The sequence below is a fragment of the Montipora foliosa genome, chromosome 10 (assembly GCF_036669935.1).
Source record: "Montipora foliosa isolate CH-2021 chromosome 10, ASM3666993v2, whole genome shotgun sequence".
Lineage (NCBI taxonomy): Eukaryota > Metazoa > Cnidaria > Anthozoa > Scleractinia > Acroporidae > Montipora > Montipora foliosa.
The window spans coordinates 2,276,747-2,294,246 of record NC_090878.1 but is presented as its reverse complement, the minus strand read 5'-3'; the positions used below and the strand labels follow the sequence as shown (position 1 = coordinate 2,294,246).

Sequence of the window (17,500 nt, the reverse complement as noted above, 5' to 3'; positions counted from 1 at the left end):
GAATAATTTCATCTATACAAAGGTAAATATAGAATGCTTTCTGTAAAGTGGAAGTGTGCATAGATGCAAGTTATTAGATGCATGCCCAAGTTTGATGTCCAGGACAAAATGTCCCTTATAAGTCTGAGCATTTGCTTACTATTTCCATCAATAAGGTGTTAGGGTTAGCAGGAAAAAACAATGTAAATGCTTTGTTTATAGTGGAAGTGCACTTAGCTATCAAGCTAGTTCACAGGCACCCCACTTTTAATAATCTGAAAGAAACAATTCAAACTTAACAGAAACATGATTAAGAACCCCAACTGGCAGGAGGTAACCAGGGACCGGTTGCTGGAAGGCTGGTTAGCGCTAACCGTTGGTTAAGAGGTATCAGAACCTATAGGTTTCCATGGTATTTAACGTCGGTTATCGCTAACCATGCTTCGAACAACCCGGGCCAGTTGGCTATTTACAAAGCGTGGTAGAGTTGAATTTGGAACAATCGGAAACAAATCCAAACCAGAGGTTAGAATGGGATTTGAACCCAGGGCAACCGCATGCAAACCCAACGGCATAACCAACTCATTAAACAGTATTTTATGGTCAGGGAAAATGCAGCTGGTCCTCATTACTGGAGGAGCAGAGTTTTAGCGACAGTTTGTGTCTTTAATTGTCTGTGTATTCTAAGACATGAACTATGTTGAAGTTGAGAAGAAGAGTAAGGGGAAACAATATGCACTTCTGGACATACATGTACCTGAGCTCTTTTTCCAGATATCCTAAACTGAAAAATTATCCCAAAGCTACAATTGAAATTAAAAATGACATGGTTAACACTTTCCCTCTGAGTGTGACACTTACAGATTTTAGTCTAACACCATACGATTGTACATGTCAATGGGTTCAGTTACAAAAGGTTTAAAAAACCCATCTGGAAGAGGCAGCCTGATTTTGCTATTAAGCTTGGTAGAGTTGGATTTGCCTCTAGACTGAAGACATACTGTACAGCTATTATTATCCAGGCAGTGGTAAGAGCATGATGTGAACCCAGTGAATTCGCATTCAACTTTCACCCTCACCACTGTAGACATGTATACTCATATCTGATTAGAAGCACTCGTCTGCAGCTTTTGTGCTCCTAACTACTTCTTTTACACTTTGTTATTTCCTTGCAAGGCTTAGAACACAGCACAATGTTCTTTTTGTTGGTTAACTAAAGTACACTCCATACCATGCTATTTCAACCTCAACTTGCATTTTGATATTTTTGCAATCCTTAACTGTCACCTTTTGGAATTTCCCAGAATTTCAAAATTTTTTCAGTTGTTTCCATAGGACCTCAACGATTCAACCACAGGGTCTTACTGTGCAGTTCGACTGGCATTAATGAAGTTGGCATATTAATAATTTTTCCATTTCGTAATTGCAGATGAGTCCTGTCTCTTTGTCTGAGTTAACAGCAAATGTTGATGATTCACAGTCTGCTTTAGGTGTGGAGATTTCTTGAATACATGATTACAACTAAGTGACTGAAGAGAACAGAAAAAGTGTAGTCAGGAGAGGTCATACAATGTAAGTTCTATGGAAAAAAGGTTTGCTTCAGACTCTTGATATGTTTCAACAGACGTTTCGGCTAATTAAATGCGAAGTTCATATCACTGATGAAGGCTTAAGAATTAGCTGAAACGTCTGTTGAAAAATATCAAGAGTCAGAGGCAAACCTTTTTTCCATAGAACTTATGACTGAAGAGATGGCTTTAGTAAAACTTTGAAGCTCAGTGCCTTTCAATTGATAACAATAATAAACTTCTGACCTAAATTCTTAAGAAGAACATGTGAGAATTTTTGGACATCCTAAATGACCAAGCTCTTAGCTAACAATGTAAAGTGAGCATTTTCTCTTTTTTGTTTTTTTTTTCTCTCACTTATGTCCAGGTTTGTACGCAGCGGCAAAAATTGCAATTTTTCGCAAAAATCGTAAGAGCTGAAAAGAAGACAAGTCCCCAACTAGGACTCACGATTTTTGCAAAAATCGCAAATTCGTAAAGGCTGGAAAAATAGAGAAGACAACCATCTCGATTTTTGCAATTTTTGCCCAATTTGCAAAAATCCTGAACATATGGCATTTAACTATAATTATAATGCATAGCTAATGCATGTTTTTCTGTACTCATACGTTGCCTGTACTGGACTTGTTAAAAAGCAACAGGCTACAAACTATACAGATGTTAATTAACGGTATTAAGTCTTCATAAAAGAAGCTCCAAGTACTATACTCTTTTTGCAGTAAATGGAAAATTGGGAATTTTTTTCCAAATCACAGACTCGTCTTCTCTATCTTTTCACTTTTTTGCTAAAATCGCTAGTCTTGTCGAGGACTTGTCTTCTCTATCTCTTCGGTTTTCTACAATTTTTGCACTTTTTCGCAAAATCATGGGTCTTGTCTAGGACTTTTCTTCTCTACCTTTTCGGTTTGTTAACGATTTTTGAGATATGTAGCAAAATTCACAATTTTCACAATTTCATGCAAACCTGGGCATATCTCTTTATTTCATGGTCAAAACATCCAGTCTTCATGAAAAACAATCGTTGTATTTTAGTTGACAACAGTTTGTCTCTTTTGACAGATTGTCAAGTGCAGGAAGAATACATTGATAACAGAAGGTAAGTTTTATCATGTTCCAGTCTAACTTAATGGTGTAGCAGAGTATCTGGCTAAATTGTCCTCTTAGGGAGGGAAATTTTGGCATTGAAACTGTAGTGCTAGTGGCAAACCGTGAAGAGAACGGGGAGTAGGGCCTTAAGGTAGAAGTTACTTATATTGTGTGGTACGAGTGAGGCAAGGCATAATGTTGTATTGTATTGTATGATGCTGTAGGAGCTTTTTTGCACCCACTATGTAAGCCCCCCCAACCCATCTCAATTCCCGCCATAGACGGGGTGCCAGCTCGGCTTGAAAAGAAAAACGGTTCCACCAAGTAGGCTAGCCAGTGGTTCATCATTCATGAACATGTCTACATTATACAGTAATAAATTGGCACTGAGAGTCAAAGGAAGAATGGTGTAGATTGAGAAGGGTTATGCATCAATAATTATTGTTATTTCGTTCAGAGTTCCAGAAAGACAAATTCTACCATTGTCAGTTATTGTCATTGTCATTTTGTGCACCCATGAAGCCGTAGGGTGTGTCCAGTATTAAAAATCATCAGACAAATGACTTTGTTATGCAAACTTCCATTATGGAATTTTGCATAGCATCCAGGCCAATCAAAAAGGAATAAACATTTGGAATGGATATAAATGATGTAAATTGATTGATTTATGATTGTTTTTTGCTAGTTGAAACGTTTGTTTCTCTTTCATTTTTTGTGTAGCAAGTTTATTGAAGATGTTCCAGTTTTAGATGCTACCCTACATGACCATTATAATTCTGTGGAGAATCTAGTTCCAGAAAAGCAACGTCTTTCTCCGGAATCACGTGACAATGATGAAATGGTTTCTCAAACTGAAAGTGCAAGATTAAATGCATGGAAGACGCCTGAAGTTATCAAAAAGGCTGCAATTAGTAAAGTCCCTTCAAGAGTGGGGAGTGCAACATCAAAAGTAACCATTACCCCTTCAACGTCTCCTCCCCCACAAAGACCTTCATCCCCTGTCCAGCCTTGTGAAATTCCATTTAGACAGGCTGATCAGTGGCTGGCAGGAGGAAGAGATATTAACAATGCATCTGTGAAGCATTTGTCTGTATGGGTGCCCGGGTGGATGGAAGATTTGGAAGCTACTAGACGACCTAAGTCCTCTCCTGTTCTCAGAGGCCCAAGGTTTGTACTCTTACACAAAAAATAACATCAGTCTGTTGTTAATTCGGGTTTTATGAGGTCAGAACAGAATGACTAAATAAATAAATAATTGTGTATCGCAAGATTGTTCAGAATGAAACAAGGTGAATTTGACATGAGGTCAATGTTGTACTTGTAGCCAAGTCTGAGGAAGACAAAGATAATGATCTTTTCATGTTATTAGACCAAGCCTTTTTTCCAGGCAATTGAATATCTTTTATCCCGATAGAAGTAAAAAATACCCCTTTACAGCAAAATGCTGAGAAGACAAAGTAAATTCCTCTGGTCCCTCGACACTACACCACTGTATGTTACATTGATGGCACACTTTCTGTGGGAAACTTGTATTCATTCTCAAAACCAAGTTTGAATTTCTTCATCACTTTTGAAGACAATCTTACCTGTTTATTTGTTTTAACAAAATAGGTATAATTTTGCTTTTTTCGTGAGAAGTGAGTTTGTATTCATTTGTTTTAACAGGCATACTTCCAGCCCTGTTTCATCCAGAACACTTTTATCACGGCCCAACACAGGTACAGGGACTTGTAGTTGATTCGAAGATGAATTGTTTCTGATAATTTCCATTTCTTTGACACCCTTCCCACACACTTTGAGCTTCCTTGAGAGCAACTGAATGTAAAGATCAACAAAGTAGACCTTAGTGGTCTGGAAATTGCCTTTTTTTTAAAAAGGTATGAAATGGAAAAGCAAAATAATCGACTATGTGGTTGGTTTATTGAACTCTGGTCTTACAATGTAGAACAAATATCCAACATCCAGGCTTCCTGTATTGTTGAGAACCTCCCCATTGAAGTGGGACCTTATGTCTCTTGCTGCACAACATGGGTGGAGAAAGAAAATGGATCAAGGGCCTTCACAATGGCCATAATATGGCCATTGTGAAGGTGTGGCAAAGAATTAACCTCTTTAATCCTTTTCTGTGACATTGAATTTGGGTTAGACATTTGTAGTAATGTTTGTGTCTCTTCTGTAAACAGCTAGATTATGAGGTCAGCAAACTAATGTTTGTCTCAGTGAACAGAATCATCATAATATTTCTTGTGTTACTCAGGTCGACCTGTCAGAGATACAGCATGGGTTCAAGTGAGAGGTTCACGTCCACCATCTTGTGGACGAGCCCTGCCTTTAAGAGTAAGTCCACTGTTTGCAAGTATATTCTGTACTGAGTATAGTGCATATATAATGCCAGTATAATCTTGATGACATCCCCCCCCCCCCCCCCCCCCCCCTTCCTGACGTTGTTTACTTCTAGGGGTTAACAATTTCTAAACTTCGATTTGCTTCACCCTTCTACCCAATGTTAAACGTTTTTCAACATGTACCTTTAAGTTTTGTAGCTCTCAGGCACTCCAAGATTCCATAGTAAGAGCTACATTAACTTCTGATTTACTACTGTAACAGTAAGTAATTCCCATTCCGGACTTCCACTCCAGCTCTATCTGTTGTGTAAAAAACTACATTTTTAACCAGTGTATTTTTTTTCTGTTTGGCAGTGAGTGTCAGGTACACAAATTATTAATAACGCATGCATGTAGTCCCTCAAGCCACACGCATTCCCCTTGACAATGAATTATTGTTTAGCTGATGTACTTTTTTTTCTCTATTGTTTAGTTTGTTGTCAGGAGAAGGTGAACAATGCAGGGAATATGCACATGAACACAAAAAAGGAAAATACTTCGTCAAGAAGAAACCTCATAAGTTTAGTCAAAGATCCTGATTGTTTAGCCCATAAATCGAGATTTTGAAAGTGAAGTCTTGAAGAAGAGAGGTATTGATATGGATGTCTTTTTGGAGGAACCGGCCAGAGGCCACAGATAGTGAAAAATCTCTTACAATCGGGGTCTTAAGGTGTGACCAATATACAAAAAAAGGCAGCCATTTTTGTGTCCCAAGGTAATATTCCAGAGTCCATTTTCTCAAAAGCTAATTCAATTTAATCATTGATTACATGCCAACCGAAGTTTAAATTTTGCCCATCTAGACGTGTCTTAACAATGCACTTTCACGCTGAAGGAAAACAACATAAATTATAAGATCGAATTTTAAGCCTAAAATCTAGTGAAACGTTTTTGTTGCAATTTAATTTTACATTTACATTTAGTTTTTTGGCAATTTAAGTTTTCAGTAATCCAGGATTAGTTTAATCAAGCTTTTACCAACTTGGCCCGGAAATTGAACTCTATCCTTATGCAAACAATTAATTTTGTTTTGCTGAAAAATGGCCTGTGATCATGTAACTGAAAACACTGTTTGGGAGGGTGTACTTGAAAAAAAAAAAAAGAAGAAACAAATCCAATTAAGGTTATGTATATTATACCTATATTCATGTATTTATTTTTGTTTCTCTGGTAATGTCAGTCAGATGACAGACCAGCAAAGTTCCTATTGCTTTTAACCCTTTCACTCCTGTGGGGTTCACCATTGACGAGTAAAATCGTCTGGCGTTAGACAGAGTAAAATCTGTAAGTGTCACTCTTGGGGGTGAAAGGGTTACTGGGGACATAGTTTTTGAGTGAAGCTAGCTGTTGTTAACCCTTTCACTCCTGTGGGGTTCCCCATTGACGAGTAAAATTGTCTGGCGTTAGACAGAGTAAAATCTATAAGTGTCACTCTTGGGAGTGAAAGGGTTAAAGTGCCTGTCACATCACTACAGTTTTCCACTGTATTTATTCTCCAAAAGGTTTGAAATGTATTTGGAACGATTTCGGAGAAGAAATAGTGGAAGTGGAAAACTGTGTAGAGCTGATAGGCACTTTAATTAATTACTCGATCCTATCAATTCCTATTTTCCCCATTCTGTCTTATATATTTAATATGTGCGTACTTGAGATAAGTTATTTATACATGTACATCAGGTACATAACTTATGGTACATTATGGGTGTTGCTCTTTCATTTTGAAATGCATATTTTAATTATGAACCAAACTGAGATGCACTTATTTTTTTTCTCTGAATAAACAGGGACAATAGAGATGAATAATTCAGTATTTATTTATTTATTTATTATTTAAGTTGCAAAGAAGGTTTGTATTAACTTGTATTAAATTTCCGACACCAGATATTGCATCCAGGTCTAGCTTTCTGATTTCTGTATAACTGATTGCGTCAATTAAGTGTTACCCGGCTAAAAAATTTGTATAAAGAACCAAATGTACAACACCGCTCAGTGCTGGTACTCGTTTTGTGTGCTTTCTGTTCTTTAACTTAGAGAGTTAGAATATAAGCATTTTATTTTATTTTGAGTGATGGTGTAATGAGAGTTATGAAGACTTTCTTAACCACAGAGTCCTTATGAAAATCATGTATTATTGTTAATGAATGGTCTTAGCCACTCGTCTTACATTTTGTAGTTGTGAAAACTTGAGGCTATAGTTTCTTGTGATCAATCTAGAACTGTTTGAATAAAAAAGTGGAAATCAAGTTTCTAGTTGTGTCATTTAATGGAAGGCACATGCTTGTGTTTAAGTCCTGAATGCTCCAATGATACTTAATGGCCACTCTGTGATACCACATGTATGGTAGGCTTGATATCCACCGCTCACTCGAGTTCGGGTATCCTCCCCACGCTGGCTCATTTCCCGAAACAGCGGCTGGTAATCGAGCCTACATGTATGGGAACAAGCGCAACAGTATATACAGTCCGAGTTTCTTTGTTCTCGTGTGGTACTCTCATCTGTTTCAGGAATTTAATCTCTGCAAAATCCAGACTCCCAGCTATTTATTGAGGTACTGTGCTCTGATTATTTGTGGATCGTTTGTCAGCTGTCTTGATCTATGTTTTTTTGCCCAAACCGAGCCTTGCCCTTCACTATTGAGTTGTTAAGACTAAGAGAGAAGCTGATAAACAGGACTGTATTTCTTTAATGTACAGTATTACCCTTCCTTCTCATTTATGTCATAATTAATGAATTCCACTTTCGTTTTCTTTCAGACTTGCCGGTGCATGGTGATGTGGGCTCATGGTATAGATTTATACGCCCTAGTGTAACATACTGTTTAGCCAAAGAGAAAGAGGTAACAGCGCAAAACCTTCTTTTGCAATTTTTAACCAGCTAGTACCCAGTCAATTTCAATAGCCCTGAGCACTTTGTTGACCAAGTTTAGGGCTTATTTTTTTGCACAGGACATGCAGTCCCAACAAAAAAAAGAAGTCATAGCTTGGCAAACTAGGACAAATTTGACGTTTAATGCCCAGATAGCTTCAACTGCAATGATAACTTTTTTTCTGGTTACATGGCCCAGTTTTTGTTTTTCTCTTGGTTTTTTTCCATTGTTTTTATACCCCTCAGGACCTCCCTATTTGGAGGCACGGTGATGTCGATGCGCCATACTCCCAAACTCGATGGTGGGGGTTCCTTGCTCAGGGAACCTTGCTCCACACTGTCTCTCTCCACGCATTTTTATAAATGGGTACTGGCAGCATACTACTTGGGGTAGCCATGCGATGGACAAGCATCCCTTTCAGGAGGAGTCGCAATACTCTTGGTCGCTTCATGCTGCAGAAACCTGGATAAGGTCCATGTGTTTGCACTGCAGCGTCTTGTGTGCAACTTACATTACATTAGCTTTCCTCTGTAGTGCTCTCTAAGTGTCCAGTGTGCATTCTGAGCTCTATATATGTACTCTACATGTAAACCATGAAGGCAATGTTAAGTATAGCAGATGCCCAATTAATGTCTTCTGTTAACTCAAAGACAAACACTAAGCCCCTTGCTCGAGAGACAACCATTGGCAGAAGTCTGAACTGTGGAACTCTGGAACTGGATGCAGTTATGGCAACTCTGAAAGAAAAACAAGACAGTTTGGTCCACTGTTGAAGTGAAGGTGCATTTTTTTCTGTATTTTCTTTAATTTACATGTATGATTTTTAGGGTGTGCCTTAGGGCAAGGATGGAAGTTACTAGGGAGTTTGAAAAGCAACAATGCCACAAAACAATAGTTCCATTGGTTAAAAGAAAAAAATGATAGTGTTGCACATTCAACACTCATTTTAGTACATTTCATTCCAGTGCTCTTCAAAAAGAGCACATGAAAAAATTAAGGTTTCCAAAGCAGTGGACATTTTACTTCTAAAATAGAGTTGTTAGAGTTGGAGCACTCTTACATCTGCATATCAACCCAGCAAGAGACCATAATGTTGTCATCAAATAGAACAGTGAATTACAAGGACCATGATAAAGGCTCTTTCATTTAATCAACGCAATCTGCATACCTGGAAATGGACATATCTTTGTTTATAAAATAATACAGAATACACACCAGCATTGTTGCGAGTTTGTAATTTATATCATGCTATGCTCTTATCAGATCAACTATGTTAACGCTCAATTCAGGCTGGACTGCAGGTATGGGTGCACTCCTGGTACTTTGCATTGCACGTAGCAGGTTGGGTGGGGCCCCTTACCCACCATCACCCTCTCAGCTGTGGTTTGCACCACACTTTGCAGGCTCACATTAGTACTTGCCACTTCCAGCCGCATGTCACAGGGTGTGTCACTGCCACCCTACTCCATTGCCCATTTATGTTTGTTGGGTGTGTTGTTGCCATCCTTATTTGTCACATTGCCAGGTGTGTTGTTGCCAGCCCTTTATTGCTCAGGGGGTTTGCTGTCACCCTCATTAGTTGCATCACAGTGATGTTGCTGCCATCCCCATACAGTGACTCACAGGGTGTGTCACTGCCACCCTTCCTTGCACTAGGGTGCACCCGATAACTGTAGTCCCATTTACTGCCAAAGACTATGTAGTCCTATCGTATCACTATGAAAACATAATGTGCAATTTGAACAAAGAGTATAAAAGCAAGAGCAGATACAATTTAGAATGGTTTAATGTTTTCTTTCCAACATTTCAGCTGGCCACTCCACTGTTCATCAGGTACACTGGTTTTGTTGTTGTTTTTTTTTTTTTTGCTCTTGCACTGATTTGAATTATTACGTTCTACACCCATCCACAAAAGCTTTAAATACCATCATTAAAAAAAAATTTCAGTATTTAAAGCTTTCGTGGATGAGTGTAGAAAGTAATAATTCAAATCAATGCAAGAGAACTAAAAAAATCCTAAACTGTATTTGCAAAGCATTGTGGAGACAATGCATTTGGTGTTCAGGGCAAACCACAGGGGCATGGTGCGTTGTTTTTCATGAAAACAAAGTGAATGTCTTCACAATGCTTTGCAAATAGAGTTTAGGAATTTTTTTAGTTCTCTTGCATTGATTTGAATTATTACGTTCAACACTCATCCACGAAAGCTTTAAATACTGTCCTTCCTTCCTTCCTTCCTTCCTTCCTTCCTTCCTTAATTCCTTCCTTCCTTGCTTCCTTAATTCCTTCCTTCCTTCCTTCCTTCCTTGCTTCCTTCCTTCCTTCTTTCCCTATTTCCTTATGTGCTTGCTTCTTTCCTTAATTCCTTGCTTCCTTCCTTCCTTCCTTCCTTCCTTCCTTCCTTCCTTCCTTCCTTCCTTCCTTCCTTCCTTCCTTGCTTCCTTAATTCCTTCCTTGCTTCCTTCCTTCTTTCCTTAGTTCCTTATGTCCTTGCTTCTTTCCTTAATTCCTTGCTTGCTTCCTTCCTTCCTTCCTTGCTTCCTTCCTTGCTTCCTTGCTTCCTTAATTCCTTCCTTGCTTCCTTCCTTCCTTCCTTCCTTGCTTCCTTCCTTCCTTCCTTCCTTCCTTCCTTCCTTGCTTCCTTAATTCCTTCCTTCCTTCCTTCCTTCCTTCCTTCCTTCCTTCCTTCCTTGCTTCCTTCCTTCTTTCCTTAGTTCCTTATGTCCTTGCTGGTTCCTTCTGTCCTTCCTTCCTTCCTTCCTTCCTTGCTTCCTTGCTTCCTTCCTTCCTTCCTTCCTTCCTTCCTTCCTTCCTTCCTTGCTTCCTTCCTTTCTTCCTTGCTTCCTTGCTTCCGTCCTTCCTCTCTTCCTTCCTTCCTTTTTTCCTTTCTTCTATCCTTCCTTTCTTTCTTCTTTCCTTTTTTCCCTTCTTCCTTCCTTGCTTGCTTCCTTCCTTCCTTTCTTAATTCCTTTGTGCCTTCTGTCCTTGGTTCCTTTCTTTCTTCCTTCCTTCCTTCCTTGCTTCCTTCCTTGCTTGCTTCCTTCCTTGCCTCCTTAATTCCTTCCTTGCTTCCTTTCTTCCTTCCTTCCTTTCTTTTTTCCTTGCTGCTATCCTTCCTTTCTTTCTTCTTTCCTTTTTTCCCTTCTTCCTTCCTTCCTTCCTTCCTTATACTTATACATTCTTCCTTCTTTTCTTGCCCTCTTGCTTCCTTCTTTAATTCCTTGTTTCCTTCCCTTCGTCCCTCCTGTCCTCCTTCTCTCCTTCCTTAATTCCTTGCTTTCTTCCCTTTCCTTTCCTTTCCTTTCTTTCTTTCTTGCCTTGTTTATTCATTAATTAATTCGTTTTAATCTGTTTATTATAAGTATTATTTTCTTATATATGTACGTGAACTGGTTTTGCACAGAAGTGCATGGTGAAATATAATGCGACTAACTTTCCTTTGCGAGGTATTGTCACCTCAGACTAGGCGACAGCACCACAAACTTTGTGCCACGCCCTTTGCCAACTGCCAACAGCCAACAGCCATGATGTAGGAAATGGCATATCACTGCTTAAGGACGTTGCCTACTAATTCAAAGATATTTTTGTCCCAGTTTATGATTATGCTGGAAAATTTTTGTAGATCTTAACAACTGTTATTGAAATCCAAAAAGAAGAACTGGGGCTAACCACACATTTTCAAAGATAATTCATGAATAATGTTTGTAAAAAGCTTTAAAATGCAAAGCAATGTATGGCATTCTTTCTCAAACTGAAGCTAAATTACCTCTCAAAAATGAATGGTTACCCCCAATTTTCTTTCTAGATACAGATACCGCGCAAAAATCCCTGTATTAGTAAGCATCACCGATGGGAAACCCAAGTATCTCGAGATGCACAGAACGTATGCGCAATAACAATAGTAGTCACTGTCCTTAAGTGTGGAAGGAAGGAGAGGCTACCCCTCTTAGGCAGTCCTGCCTTTGTTATGTACACTGGTATTGGCTAACTTTTTTTTTTAATTCTTATTTAGGTGTCAATTAAGAACGCCATCTTAGTGAGTGACTTGAAGTCATCATTGTCTTTTGATGATTGATTCCCAAGATTAGATTCCCAGGTTAGTATATGAGAATGCACAACCTCGAGTATAATTTGGAAGTAATAGGAACAAGTGATGTTTTGAAAGGTCACAAGCAGTCATTGTTTTGGTAATCCTCGAAGCCAAAACATGCTGCATTTTTTCATCTTTGTTTTTTCATGCAGATACACTGTATAATGCTTTTTTGAGAAAACGTAGTTGCTCTCTAAGCTGGGCATTGTTTGGTATTGAACCACCTTGTATTTCCTTTTCATTTAGTACCAACATTTCTATTGTTTAGTCTTAAGTTTGCAATTAGGGTAGCAGAGTGAAAATCACATCATCCCATCATCCCTTCCAAGAGCTACTTCAAGACCTATAATTTCCTTTTTTTTCTCCATAACAGTTCTTCAGAGGGAAAGAGGTGAAGAATGGACTGACAGACCAGAACGTTCTGTGCACACTCAAGAATTGCATTTATATTGGTATGCCTGTGCTTCTGGATGAAGTCGAAGAGACACTGGACCCGGCCTTGGCACCAATCTTGTTGAAGCCCGCTTTCGTTCAGGTGAGATATACACTGTAGAATACACTTTTCGTGACATTTCTAACTGTAGAAAAACAATTATTATTATCTATAACTTCCGAAGTGTGTAACCCAAGCCCTCACCCAATCGCTTACTTATTACATATTTTATCACCCTCATTCAAACTTAGAGCTTAAGGCTCAGGATAATATCATCAACACCAACTTTTGTGAAAGAGACAGCATCCTCTAAATCTAAAACAGCAATGTTGAAAGGTGAAGTTGGAGATGGTTTGCTCATGATTTGATCAGGAAAGATTTGGACCTCAAAACCTAATGTGCATGTCAAGTGCAGAAAAATCCTACTTTCTGGAGGACTTCGAATAAAGACTTTTTAGTTTTCTGATGAGGGTATTCAAATGAAACAGACCAAAAGAACAGAGAGTTAGCCACTTACTTGGGGCATTCAAGAAATAACTTTCCCAATCACAATGTGTGTCTTTGCAACTTTTAAGTTCATTGGATCGGTATTCCACACATCTCTGTTGTGTTTTACTGGGATGGTTTCCATTGTTGCCTCAGTATGTTAGTTTGTTGCCATTGTTTTCTTAATCTGTGCGCCACTGTGAAATACTTTCCATGGTGAATCTGTTGCACTCTGGGCACTTTTGTCCAGACATATCTGTGTGCTCTAGCACTGCTGTTCATCAGAACATGTGTTCTGCTGAACAGCACTGCTACAGCTGACCTGAGCCCGGGAGGAGGGGGGGGGGGGTTTAAAAAGAACCCGTAAGAGGTACCAAGAACCTGTCTTGTGGGTGTGGTACAAAGACTTTTAGACCCCTAAGAGGTACCAAATTATGGGTTTTAGTTGTCAAATGTCTCCTGTCATAATTTTTCGACTCAATACCTTAAAAGGTATTGTACCGTTCAAGCTCCTGCTGTGGACCTTTTGAGGCTAAACACCCGAAGGGGTACCAAAACCGCTTTTTTTTACTCCTAAAAAGTATGTGGGAGTGTCGCCCCCTCCCCGGGGACCATAGCCTTGAAAAGTATCTATCAATCATGCTTTGTGTTCTTTTTCAGAGTCATCATTTATTGCTTCATATTGGAGACAGTGATGTTGACTACAATATGACATTCAAGGGAGTTCTTTGATGTTCCTTCAACAGTTCACGAATGTAAGTGACCATGGAGTGCTCTAAGAATGCTTTTATGTGCTCTGCTTAAATTTTACTTTAATTAACCCAAATTCACCCATATGTGCAACGTATATGTATATATTTTCATTATAATTTTTACTTCTGTTCATTTCACTGAACTATTCTTGTCAACCATCTTCTGCTGCTCACTGAAACTTTTCTCTCCTCTTGACAATCAAGCTTTCCAGCCCACACTACCTTCCTGAAGTGTGCATCAAGGTTACGATTATCAACTGAACTGTCACCAAGTCAGGACTCGAGGACCAACTGCTGAGGTACAGTATATAGCAAGCAGATTACATTAAGGATCATTTTTATGCATTTTTGTGCAGTTAGAAAAACGAACTCCACTTCCAGATCCAGAAAATTGCACATCCAGGATAATCAAGGTTTCTTTTAAGTGCTCTGTGATTGTCTTCCTTTAGACTTCTTTGCACGATGGATCCAGTTGAGCTAGCTATCTTATCCAGTTGACTTCAATTACTTAAATTTTGAACGTACTTTCTATTATTTTTAACTTTCTCTTAATTTAAAGCTTTGTTAAATTCTTTTCCTTTGTTAAACCCATGTACAAGATTTATCATTAACTACATAACTTAAGAACCAAGAGTGAGGTTGTTACAGCTAAATCTCAAACTGAGGCCTTGCCGTATTGACCAAGCACCAGCGAGCACACGTCATGTTGGCCAGAAATACTAGCCATATAATAATATATGATTTCTAGGAGATTTTATGTGATAATTTCTTCTTAAGCTTTCAGTTATTAATGATTGTTGCAAAGGGTATCATTGTTAAATTGCCATTATTAATGATTATTACCATTGTGCCATGGTTGTGTATGTGTCATCATCTTCGTCATCCTCATGAACGTCATTGACGTCATTTTCGTCGTCATCATCATCATTTAATTTTCAGTATGATTGTAATCAACGAAAACAATTATTATTAATGTATATGATCATTAGGCCATTGTTGTCTGTGTCATTATCTTCATCGTTATCACCACCATCATTTGATTTAGTTGTAGTGATTGCATCATCCTTGTTTCTGGTGTCATTGTAATTATCAATACTATTGTTTATTGGTATAATTTTCAATGGTGAATGTAAGAATTTGGTGTTATATTCACCTTGCTACCCGGTGAACGTACCATTTTGCAGGCGTGGCTGCTAAGCTATGCAAGCACTTTTCATTCCTTGTTATCATGTTTTAGCACTTCGTTTTGCACTTTCTTGATAGTCACCGCTGAAAATTATACTAAAACAATATTATTCACCTCAGGCTCAATGAATATTGAGGAATATTTATCTGGACTACGTCTTGGTAAAATTAATATTCACCAACATTCACTCTGCCTTTGACGAATAATTGTTAATTATCATTATGCTGCTGACATCTGTGTCATCATTATCATCTTCATCATCATCATAGTCATTGACGTCATTGTCATCATGAGTATCATTTAATTCTGCTTATGGTGATTGCATCATCCTTGTCTTGGGTATCATTGTAATCATCAATACTATTATTAATGTTTGTTATCATTATGCTGTTGTCATCTGTGTCATCATCACTATCATTATTATCATGCTCATCGACATCGTCATTGACATTGTCACCATCACCATCATTGCATCATCTTTGTTTTCGGTATCATTGTAATCATCAATACAATTCATTTTTAGTCTACAAATTTTTTTCCTCCCGTTTTCATAGTGACATCATTGAGAGATCCCACCTCAAAGATCAGAGAGCTGATGGTACGAATCATCTCCAACAAAAGCCAGCTGAAAGCTATTGATGCAGGATTCCTGAAACTGCTGTTCCTTTGAGAGGTAATTATATTGGATGATGAAGTGCTTATCAATACGTTGATCAAGTTAAATTCTCGTTTAGCACTGGAACCTTATCCCCCTCTTGCCATTACAAATTAGGGGAAGGGTGTTACTTAATGTGAAGGTATAGCCCAATTGTCACATAAGTCTGTATTTACGTAGCCCATGTATGAAATTGGCTCCTGAAATATTGCAACTTCTAACGCCAAATCATTTTAAAGGTACCAAGACTACGTAGGAAATTATCTATAAGAACATGGTAACAGTTAACTCAACTGCCAATTGCATCATTGGGTGGTGACGCTGAGCCTTTTCCCTAGCGGAGTGCTGTGAAAGGAAAATAAATTCTTGCCACCAGTTCATTATACTCTGGGGAATCCACCCTAAGATAGACAACGTCATTAATCGCTTCCATTTCAACCTCTTTCAAAATTTTTAGATTCAAAGCCTGAACACAGGAAACCAGTTTTTGAGGAATCCAAAGGAAACAGCATTTTTTTCTTCTTCTAGACAATAATTCAGGAAAGAAAGAAGTTTGGTCCAGTGGGTTGGAACATCAAGGTAAAAGTTAAGCGTATAAGGAGCATCTTTTCAGCCGAAGGTTATTGTGCTTAATTCAAAGCAACGAATTTCCATTATGGCAATTGCACTCAAGTATACTTTTCCTGGTCTATTATATCAGTTGATGCAGAAATAGAAAACATTTTTGAGACAATAAGATATTATGTATGTTAGTGTAGTGGTCAGTACCAAGTGAGGATAATGTGTGAGTCAACAAGCGAATCACAGTTTTTGAATGCTAATCGTTTTAAAGTGGGTGCTTAGACGAGATTCACATGGCTTGCATGACTCGCTAGCTTGCAGATTGTCCAGCCTCGTTAGCACCTAAGTACATTGTACTATAATAATTCGTTTGTCTTTTATCTCAACAATTTAAAGGGAGCCACCACTTCAACGGGTAAGAAAGCGTTTGTCTCAGAAATAAATGAATTTCAAAATTATTTTTCTTTTTCATATTTTTGGACATCGCCATCTTGAATAATTGTGACATGTTAAATGGTTACCTATTGTAATTAGGGAGCCTACGGCAACCGGAAGAGAACATTTTGCGTGCCAGGGCAGTGGTGTCTCCCAGATTTTTATATTTATCATCTCTAATGCAGAAAAGATACTTAGTAATGTAAATGTGGTTGTGTGAAGAGAAGTTAAAGAGGAAACAACTCACTTCCGGTCGTCGTCCGCGTCTCAAAAACGCGCGTGCTTAAGCTCCCTATTATACAAAAGCTCTTCGTGTGAGAACAATTGGGCGACCGTAACGTGCCAAAGTTGTACAAATGGCAGTGCCCGGGAAAATTGATGACTTGAAATCTCTCCCTTCTTTTAGAAGACACCCGGAAAGTATGGGTTTTTTTTAGAAACAGACCCCAACCTTGTTCCCAGGGTCTCTCAACGGAGGCAGAGAAGAGAGACCCTGGGAACGAGGTTGAACAGGCCCCAGTTGTGTTTGGCCAGGTAACCTCGACAAAGTTGTCGTTGTTGTTATCACTACTATTCTTGTTACTTTGATTATTCTCATCCTTATCATTATTCTCATTATCAATAATGATTGATTTATTACAAATTGTGGCCTCAGATCAATCGTCATGCTGGTTCTGATGTGTTGTTCCTTTGATGTTCATTTAACAGAATGTGTTGAACGACTCGGATTGAGAGAGCACTCTGGACAATTTAAAGAAGTTCTTAGCAGAAGGATAGATTCCGAGGGATGCTCTCACCTTCATCAATGCTCAGGTAAAAAGTTCTATAAAATGGCAACTATTTTTGAGGAGTCCATAAATGTGAGTCAATGCCTTCACGGAACTCATGAAAAGTAACTGTTTCTTTTCAAAAATTATCGGAGGTTTTTTTTCTGTTCTGTCCAGCTTATGCTTTGTCATGGAAAACGCTCCTTTAAGGAGGGTCAAACCAGTTTCAGCACTTTGTAGAAACTTTACTA

At 38.5% G+C, this 17,500-nt stretch overlaps 2 protein-coding genes and 2 long non-coding RNA genes across 6 annotated transcripts in view; 3 read left to right on the top strand and 1 right to left on the bottom strand.

Annotated features, from left to right (window-relative positions):
* LOC137973694 (uncharacterized) overlaps positions 1-6,106 on the top strand; it is a 41,161-nt gene extending 35,055 nt beyond the window's left edge. Inside the window, exons 27-33 of one of the 2 annotated variants that reach the window (XM_068820567.1) lie at positions 1-22; positions 1,409-1,469; positions 2,607-2,643; positions 3,354-3,800; positions 4,299-4,351; positions 4,891-4,970; positions 5,451-6,106. The exon at positions 1-22 is cut by the window's left edge and continues 157 nt beyond it. In XM_068820567.1, the coding sequence (XP_068676668.1) occupies positions 1-22; positions 1,409-1,469; positions 2,607-2,643; positions 3,354-3,800; positions 4,299-4,351; positions 4,891-4,970; positions 5,451-5,471 (721 nt within the window). In that variant the 3' untranslated portion in view covers positions 5,472-6,106. The remainder of the gene's footprint in view (positions 23-1,408; positions 1,470-2,606; positions 2,644-3,353; positions 3,801-4,298; positions 4,352-4,890; positions 4,971-5,450) is intronic. The other variant, XM_068820569.1, reaches the window with a different exon arrangement.
* Positions 6,107-7,428: 1,322 nt separating this feature from the next.
* On the top strand, positions 7,429-8,664 carry LOC137973699 (uncharacterized). Its single transcript, XR_011117302.1, has 3 exons — positions 7,429-7,566; positions 7,772-7,854; positions 8,535-8,664. It is a non-coding gene; the product is annotated as an uncharacterized lncRNA (long non-coding RNA).
* A 1,930-nt stretch (positions 8,665-10,594) lies between these two features.
* LOC137974216 (uncharacterized) lies at positions 10,595-11,410 on the bottom strand. Its single transcript, XM_068821093.1, has 2 exons — positions 11,368-11,410; positions 10,595-11,148 (listed from the first exon to the last, which is right to left on the bottom strand). The coding sequence occupies exons 1-2, from the start codon at positions 11,408-11,410 to the stop codon at positions 10,595-10,597; spliced, it is 597 nt and encodes a 198-aa protein (XP_068677194.1).
* A 963-nt stretch (positions 11,411-12,373) lies between these two features.
* LOC137973698 (uncharacterized) overlaps positions 12,374-17,500 on the top strand; it is a 9,190-nt gene continuing 4,063 nt past the window's right edge. Inside the window, exons 1-6 of one of the 2 annotated variants that reach the window (XR_011117301.1) lie at positions 12,374-12,509; positions 13,554-13,648; positions 13,850-13,944; positions 15,386-15,504; positions 16,015-16,065; positions 17,191-17,295. This is a non-coding gene — a long non-coding RNA (uncharacterized lncRNA). Of the gene's footprint in view, positions 12,510-13,553; positions 13,649-13,849; positions 13,945-15,385; positions 15,505-15,943; positions 16,066-17,190; positions 17,296-17,500 lie in introns of both variants that reach the window. The other variant, XR_011117300.1, reaches the window with a different exon arrangement.